The sequence below is a fragment of the Montipora foliosa genome, chromosome 2, assembly GCF_036669935.1.
Source record: "Montipora foliosa isolate CH-2021 chromosome 2, ASM3666993v2, whole genome shotgun sequence".
Lineage (NCBI taxonomy): Eukaryota > Metazoa > Cnidaria > Anthozoa > Scleractinia > Acroporidae > Montipora > Montipora foliosa.
Window position 1 is genome coordinate 4,374,872 of NC_090870.1, and position 9,032 is coordinate 4,383,903.

At 40.5% G+C, this 9,032-nt stretch overlaps 1 protein-coding gene across 1 annotated transcript in view; it reads right to left on the bottom strand.

The window, feature by feature from the left end:
• Nucleotides 1-3,700: 3,700 nt before the first annotated feature.
• Nucleotides 3,701-9,032, bottom strand: part of LOC137986512 (cell adhesion molecule Dscam2-like) — a 43,057-nt gene continuing 37,725 nt past the window's right edge. Inside the window, exons 10-12 of the mRNA XM_068833547.1 lie at nucleotides 7,228-7,374; nucleotides 6,045-6,233; nucleotides 3,701-4,723 (exon numbers count right to left, since the gene is read on the bottom strand). Of these exons, the coding sequence (XP_068689648.1) occupies nucleotides 4,641-4,723; nucleotides 6,045-6,233; nucleotides 7,228-7,374 (419 nt within the window). The 3' untranslated portion in view covers nucleotides 3,701-4,640. The remainder of the gene's footprint in view (nucleotides 4,724-6,044; nucleotides 6,234-7,227; nucleotides 7,375-9,032) is intronic.

Genomic DNA, 9,032 nt, shown 5'->3' on the forward strand with positions numbered 1-9,032 from the left:
TGCCAAATCCACTGAAGTTTGAATGGCCATGAACAACGTTGGATGACACGGGAGGGGGGCTGTCTGCACGAAACTGTAACAGGGGTCATTTTCAGTTTCTCAATGAACGGTTTTTTCCAAAAGTTCCAACATTGTAGCTATAAACCTCGAGAAAAATTGTTGCAAAACGTCTATCCATTTCTATTAGTAGGGCTAAAGCTCACATGGTTCATATGAGGTAGAAAACTAACACTTTACATTACACTCTAATCAGTTAAGTCTGTTCAAATATAAGTGCTACACGGCCCGGGTACACGGCCAACGTTTGCAAAAACGTAAGCCTTCCTTGTATCCACAAAGTGGTTGTGTTTATTGTCGCCACTTCTTTTAATTAAAGGGTGTAACTTTCTACTGAGTCTGTGCAAATCAATTTAAAACGTGAATATTATCCGCTTTTCGCAGTTTGGCCGTCACTGCAAGAATTCAAAACAGTTGAAATTAATACCAGTTGCCATCTGCTCTAGCCGGATACGACTCTTCACAACGCGTGCGTTCATCCACGCGTAAGTATTTACGATTCCCATGACTTGCGCCGAGCCCGTTCTTTGTCTCTCCGGAGTTTTCCCTCGGTTCCTTTCAGTATCAGCCAACCTTTCCAACATTTCATCGATCTCCCTTTGACTTAAATGCTTTACTGTTGAGCGCATGGCCTTTTCCTCGCCAGTCAATGTTTTTTTAACATTAAGCCTCGCTACCATTGCGTCTACCTGTCCCTTGGGCAAACTGACGATCCGTTTATACTCTGGATAATTCACATACGACGCTGTGATCCACGACATACTATTAACATAAAGAGAGTATTTTCTCTGAAAGGTATATAAGAAAGTACTTTCCGTGACCCCGAAAGAGCTTGTTGATAAGACTGAGGCGTCGATGAAATCCTTGCCAAATGCGTCTGAACTTTGTTCGCGCTAATTAATCTTACAGTTCATCACAATGCTACTTGAGCGACTTTACAGATTATGTTGTCAGATCAGACAAAAGCTTAAGCGAAGATTAATTATTGTTATTCTGGATTATTTGCTAGATAACTTATTTTATTGACTCCTTTGTCAATTTCATGACCACAAGACAAAGAAAACCTTTTTTTTTGTTTAACAGTCTGGGAATAACTGGGAAAACAGTATTATTTCTTATTTATGCCACAATGTAAATAGAACATCAGTCGAGAGTTTTTTCTGTATGGCTTCGATTTTTACGCGGGATGCCGTAGGCGAGCGGGTCAAGGTTTTGGGTGATAGTCACAAATCGCAATGCTTTCCTATTGAGCGATTTCATTGGCTCCAGACCACCTTGGAATCGCGTGCAATATCACGGGTAGCCCTCCAGGAATGTTAATGAAATGTGGAGAAAGAAGTTCGGCAGTATGTTCACTTGTCAAATAGTGAACGGAGATTAGTGAATTCTTGGGTTTATTGGCTCTGTCAGTTTTGGTTGTATTGAACCGTGAATACTTCGATCTAGTGCGCTTCCAACTGGGAACCTGTTCTTGCCATCGATCGAACCAACGAGTTTGCCAATCGAAGGAATGAGTTCACCAATTGAACCAACGAGTTCAGTGGCTTGTTATAGTTGCAAATTATCACATGAAGAGTTTAACTGGTTAGCAAACAGTTTGCCAAAACACGAAATTTAAAGCAACTTTCACACAGTACGATAAATCGTGTAAAAATCTTCATTCAGATAAATTTAACCGTGGCACTCTATCGAAGATATTACCCTTCATTACCTATGATACTCTTTTTATCGATCATTGCTATGTTTATTGTTTGTAGTATCCATACTGACACTACAGTCAGGATATAAACTCATAAACTTGGGGAGACTCTTTTTATGCCGCTTCCTTGTAATTGTTCAGTAATAAAGGTATCGCGTCGCACTATATGTATTTAGCGGCAATATCAGTGCTATGGGATATTAGTAGACTCAGCCGAGCAGCGCGACTTCGATAGTGTCATCACGAAGGAGATCTCAGGGCCGGATTCCCATCCAACTACTATTCCCCGTCCAATAGGGCTTAACTTCGGGGGACCAACAAAGAATGAGTGTTTTTCCTTGCGCTCCCTTGAATGGTTCAGTTTGTGAACTTTGCATAGAGTGGTTTTCAATTGAGTGTCTAAAGTAATTAGCGAATTGCTTTGGTTTTGCATTACTTAAGGACGGTACAAGTGGCTACTAATAAAGGTATTTTTGCCCCTGTTTGTGATTATGTAGGAAATGTAGATCTTAACAAGTGTTATTGAAATCCAAAAAGAAAATTGGGGGTAACCACGTATTTTTCAAAGACAATTCATGAACAATATATGTAAAAAACTTTAAAATACAAAGCAATGTATGGCGTTTTTTCTCAAATTGAAGCTTAATCATCTCTCAGAAATGCATGGCTTCCCCCAGTTTTCTTTTTGGATACCGAGGGTACTTACTAAGATCCTCATTCTCAAGACAGTTTTAAACCGCGCAAAAATATCACTGTATTAGTAAGCATCGGCGATAGGAAACCCGAGTATCTCGAAGTGCGCAGAACGTATGCGCAATAAGAATAGTAGGCACCGTCCTTAACTCAGTGATTGGTTCAAAGTTCTCGCGCCACTTTGTCAACCAATCAGAAGTCAAACTAAAACCAATAGTGGCTCGTGCGTGCAAATTTTCCCGCGCTTTGTGTCGGCTACGTGTAATTACTCCAAGTTTTGATTGGTTTACCGGATTGTCTCCTTCCTTTGTGATTGGTCGAAGTAATAACTTTGGTTTTGTTTTTACGACACTCGATCGAAGCTCGCTCTAAGCAGTTAAAGTGTTTTTATATTATTCTCCAAAACTATGCCTGTATAACAAAACATTTTTCATTTACAGTGACTGGCAATGAATTTTGCGAGCTTTTGAAAATATTCTTAAATAGGAGATTGCCTGCTGGTTTCGTGAGATTTGAATGTTCTTCATTGCATTGGCTAAAGTAAAATTTATAAAACCGAAGACTGAAAATTGCCCTTTCCGGATGCAGTCAATTACACTGATATCCTCAAAGGGATCACCCTTTATGCCTAGTCTGCGAACGCAGACGTATTTCCGGCGGTCGTTGGCGCCGGAAATACGTCTGAGTTCGCAGGCTACCTTTAAGCCCTGATCAGTTTCGTAATTTACTTCATGTGAGAAAATTCCTTGTGTCGTTGCCACTCCACTCTTCAAAATCCAGGTTTACCGCGTTGGCACTTTAAGCAGGAGCCTTCCGGACGCAAGCTTGTTTACTAGTGTAAACAGACTGTGATTATCGCTACAAAAAGTATTTTAGTGCTTACATCGACCCATCCCGCGTAAACGCCTCCAGGCGTCTTGTTCCAAAACGAAAAAACGGTTTAATTTAGTGGATGACCCAAAACATAACAGAGGCAATAGAAAGTCGTCTTGGATATGAGTTTCCTTCATTTAAGGCAACATAAAGAATTTTTCTCTTGAAGTCGCTTTAGAAACTGAGAGGCCTCGACGCCAAATTGGACTGCTTGATGAAACGCTGCCAGCGAAGGACTACGCCCTAACGGATCCAAGTGAACTTGATTCCTTCCGTTCGACCTCAGTAGCTTTTTTGAGAACGGCTTTTACGTACGCGATGTGGGAACTTCGATCAAATTCACGGAGACCCACAGTAATAAAAAATAGCAAGCGATACTGTCGTTTAGTATATTTTAATACTGAAATTCTTTGCCTTACAAATTTTTTGCCTGATGGAATCAGTTTTCTACTAAATGTTTCTTTTTAATATATCTTATAGGAATTATTACTACTAATTATTACTAATAACTAATAATTATTACTGCTTATTATTACTATTATTACTTGCTAACAGGTCGGAAATTAATTAATGTCAAATAAATCTCTTTAATTTTTGGAAAAACGTAAATTTCAGCTTAACGTTACTTTGCTTTCCGTCGTTTGCCACAAATGCAATGCAAGAACGTAAAACAGGGGCTTAATCGTTGCTAGAGAGTCAGTCAACTTTGGCAAAATGAATTCGCTTATTTTTGTGCTTTCAACCAATCTCAAGAGACACAGATAACAATGATCTAATGTACAAGAAGCTAACGAGAGATCTTTAATTTGTTTTCGTCCACCAACATGGCGGCCATGACGTAGCGTGAAAACCAGCTCAAGTAAATAAATTGATCTAAACTTCATTGACGTGGTCATTATAAAAACAATATATAAAATGATACTTAAAGAAAGCCTTTAGTCCAACAAAAAGATCACCTTTGAGTAGTGGACGAAACGTTAACAGTGAATTATGTTCGATTTTTTTCAAATTTCAAAGACAGCGCTTCCACCAGAAACATAAATTTCAGAATCATTTATTTTCACTATCAAATTTTTCAGGCGCCACCATCTTAAACTACCCTGAAGTGTTATATTTGATCCATCATGATTATTATTACGAAAAAGCGTTTTGTGCTATAACGAAGGAATGGAAGTTCCTTAATGAGGCTTGCGCCTTTCGCGAGGAAGTCATTTATGAGAGGAAATCATTTTTAAAAGTCTATTCATGGCACTTGAAGTAATAGCTTCAATTTGGGCGCTGCATGTCACTTCTCTTTTATGTACCAGTCTCTTTAATTTCAGAAATTTTGATGGATCAAAAAGAAAGCAAGTAGGCCAATAACTACAACAAGTGATGTTGAGGTCTGTGCGCTATCCGATCCTGTGGGAGAAGAAAATGAGTATTTTCAGTTATCTTGTCATTTGGGCTTACACTGATCTCTACTTACTGAATTGAGACAGTCTTCGGAATGCATTTCAGTGTAATAGCTAGTACGTTTTCTCATGAAGACTACCAGAAACCTTTCATGATATATATATATATATCCAGAAACCCATAAGGGTTGAAACATGTAACGCGCGTTCACAGCTTCCGAATATTCAGTGTGAACTGATTGGTTGAATGTTTCAGTGCTAAGTACCATATTTGGAAACCTCTCGCTCTTGTTGTTCCAAATATGGTACTTAGCAAATTGAATATTCGGAAGCTTGTTTCCCAGCACACAAGGGGCCGTTACATGTTTCAACCCTTATGGGTTTCTGATATATCTATATCTATATCTATATATATATAGACTTGCTTTGAAACAGGATTTCTTCAAATTACGGGAATTAAGTTTTCTGGAAATACTACCAATCACCGGATCCCATTCACCAATGCGGGTAGCCTACGTGTAGCCGTACCCTACCCCCCGAAGGAAAAAACGGGAGGGGGGTAGGGTACGGCTACACGTAGGCTACAATGGGGGTGGCTTATTCTCCGGGGAATATCTTTAGTCACCCGTGCAAATGAAAATAGCCTTCATTTACAAGTCAATACGTTTCCCTCGGAAATTTATCCTCCGCCGATTTAGAATATGACTGCCGATGGTTGACCAATTGGGGGGATTGATCTGGGGCCGATACGATCGGGGGCACCAGCCCCGGCCGGACTAACACTCGGGGTCTTAAAATAACTGGGGAGAAAATGCTGCCTCTGTGAACTTAATCTGGAAACGATTAGACTTTCGAGTCTTTTCGTACATGGACCATAAACGCAGGTCTGGTTTTGCTACCTTCTGACCAACTGAGGGGATTGATCGGGGGCCGATCGGGGGTACGAGCCCCGGCCGGACTAACACTCGGGGTCTTAAAATAACTGGGGAGAAAATGCTGCCTCTGTGAACTTAATCTGGAAATGATTAGACTTTCGAGTCTTTTCGTACATGGACCATAAACGCAGGTCTGGTTTTGCTACCTTCTGCGGAACTTTAAAAAGAGCGACACTCTTCGGAGAGAGTATAGGGCAATGGGTTCCCTGAGCTGTGATCCGCCCAGATCTTTCCAAGAGGGTTGACAGGCTTGGCGTAATATCTCAAAAGGTTTACAGTGCCAAAAAGAAAGAGACAGACTTAGCCAGTCAATTTGAGTTTGCCCAGTGCTGGAACATACGGTTGCAGAAGTAGCCGGAACGAATGTAAGAAAAAGGACAAGTTGAAACGTACCGCTTACTGACACGACATTCAATGTAAACTTGTGGCAACGACGTTCCTCGATAACAGCAGAGCAGTTTGAAGACAAACAGCAGTAGTAGTTTCCACTGTCAGTTTTTTTCACGTCTGTAATGGACATCACGGAGGGACCAGAGGATTCTTTGAGAGAAATCTTGTAGCGATTGTCTGGTACACTAGAATCTACAATAATCCCAACAAGACAAGAATTAAAGTTTCAGTTCGCAATGTCAGCCGTGCAAAACGTACATTTTTTTGTTTTTCAGTACCTGACGACACCATAAATATCAGCGAATATTGAATTTTCAACCACGGATATCGTTACTCTGGTATTCTGACTGGCCCACTCATTATAAATCTCGGTTATCAACCAATATAATGTCTGAAAATTTCCTAGTATCTAATCTTTTTGAGCAATTCAACAATTCATCAAAATTATTACTTCATTCAGGTGCTTCTTGAATATTCATCGCTCGTTCAAAGGATATTTGTGAAATATGTACTTAATTGTCCAATGACCACTCCCTTCAATCGCTTTTAAGGACAATTGAAACAAATTATGGAAACAAACATAACAAATCTTTAAGCAGACCACGTGTCTATTTTACAAGTGTAGTAGAAACGAAAAACGGTGACTGCTGTTAAGCGTTCAGGATTCCTGGCCTCGGAATAACTTCAGCTGTAGTGTTGGGAGCGGACTTGAAGAGTAAGACCGGAACCATAACCACTCGGCTATTATATTCTGTTGCTTATCGTAAACTCTGCAACCTCCTCCTAGTCTTTCTTTCTTTCGGCCTTTTTAGTAAGGGCGCAAATAATGGGCGCGAAAAGCCGAAACTTAACTGAAAGCATCATGACTGAGGACAGTTCTGAGAATGCGAAGTTTTTGATTTCCCCATTTCGGGTCACATAGTTTTCAAGTGTAGATCAGCAACGAAATTAAACTGAAAAATAAGTTTTCAATGTTTATCATTAGAAACTGTGATCAATTCAGCACCAGCAAGTGCACAGACAGTGCGTGTGTCGAAACTGAAATATAGAAGATTTCATCGCGACGCTCAACTTGGTTGTGGGGTTGTGAGATTTTATGCTATAATTTTTTTTGTTCTTTTTCTTTTACCTATAAACGGGCCCAACCATCAATTCCTTAAATAGTGATGTTTCTGAAATCACTTACTGACACAGCCATTGATTGTTTTGTCGACCTTCCTCTTAACTTTCCATTCCACGCTCAAATCGACTCCTCGTGCACTGCACTGCAATTTTACATCTTGTCCTGGTTTAGCCTCCAAATGTTCTTCATATTTTTCAAGCCATGGAGCAACTGGAACAATAACAGTAGCAGTAACAGTGTGACTTTGATTCCAGAACGAATTTGTTAAAAATTCTTCACAAATACGGGCGCTAGTTCGAAAGTGAATGATTGATCTTTGCAGAACAATTAACCTGTCCTTTCCCTCTTTAAGTTCTCTGCTGTTTGTGTTTCTGTTTTTGTTGAGCCTCCAGCTCTTGGCTGAATAGCCTGACTTCTAGCTGTTATACTCAATTGCGGTCTCATTTACATAAAAGCCCTTCAAGCTAATCCTGCCGACCACATGGTGCTGGAAACGTCAGACCACAACACCGGGAACTCTGTCCCCTACTCTTTTCTAATAGTGTATGGGATCTTTAACGTCCCACAGACGTTAATAGGGAGCTTAAGCAACGACAACGGCGACGGCAACGAGAACGGCATAAATTTGCATATTTAGTAGGCAAAAACAATAGCTTTGCACGCTCTGCACGTGCGTTTTTCACTTTTGTCCATTTCTTTGCCGTCGTCAGCAAAACAACAACGTGAAATAGCCAAGTTTGAGGTTTTATGGAGGACGTCAGCACTTGGAGATAAATTTTCATTTTCTCGCCTAAATTACGCGCCGCTCATAACGGTTTCATTCCTGACGTACTGCTACACCTTTGTCATATTGAAAAGCTTGGAATAGTCTCGAAGTCATTGCAATAAGGCGAATTTATGTTTTTAGATGACCTTCTCGTTGCCGTTCCCGTCTTTGATGCTAAAGCTCCCTATTAGGGAGCTTACAAAACGAGGACGACGACGGCTACGAGGACTTCATTTAAAAATACAAGTTTGCGTTATTCATATCACTACGAAACTATTTCATGTCGTTTCGCGTTAAAAATGTGTAGTAACTGTCGAGGAATTCAACTGGTATGACTCGGTTGGAAGCGTAGAGAGAGAACTGAAAATTCATCGTCATGCGCTAACGTCCTCCACAGAACCTTGAATTTGGTCATTTCACCTCGTCGTTTAGGAGATGACGGCAAAGAAATGTACCAAAATGTAAAACGCACGTGCAGAGCATGCAGAGCCATTGTTTTTGTTCACTAAAGCTATTCAGTTTGTAGCGTCGTCGTTGGCGTCGGCGTCGTCGTTTCGTAAGCTCCCTATTGAACGAGGCTGTGAGACGGGATCTCCGGCTTATCGTCCTCAGCACTTTCTCCTCAGTTATTTAAAGACCCTGAGTGTTGGTCCGGCCGGAGTTGAACTCACGACCTCCCGCGTGACAGCCCGGTGCTCAACCAACTGAGCCACCGGTGCGCGGTTTAATACACGCTGCGAATACACGCAAACTGAGCTCACTTGTGAATCGTTGTCTTCTCTTGCAAACGTGTTAAAATCCCTGCTCTTAGAATAACCAGATCACTATTAACAAATAAACAATGTTTGAAGATAAAACACTTTCCAATATGGCAGCTAACTGCCGTTCGTTTTCGGATTAAAAACTAAATATATCAGAGGCTCCTGTGGCTAATTTTAAACATTTGGAATGAACTAGAAAAGTATTAGGCCATTTCGGGAGTTCATGTCTGTCTCCTCTTCAAAGCGAGTCTAAGTGCGAAGTTTTTGTGATGGTAATTAGTTCTACTTTAAATACGAAGGAAAAGTAATTTTCATAGGAAAACTTCACACTGAAACTCGCT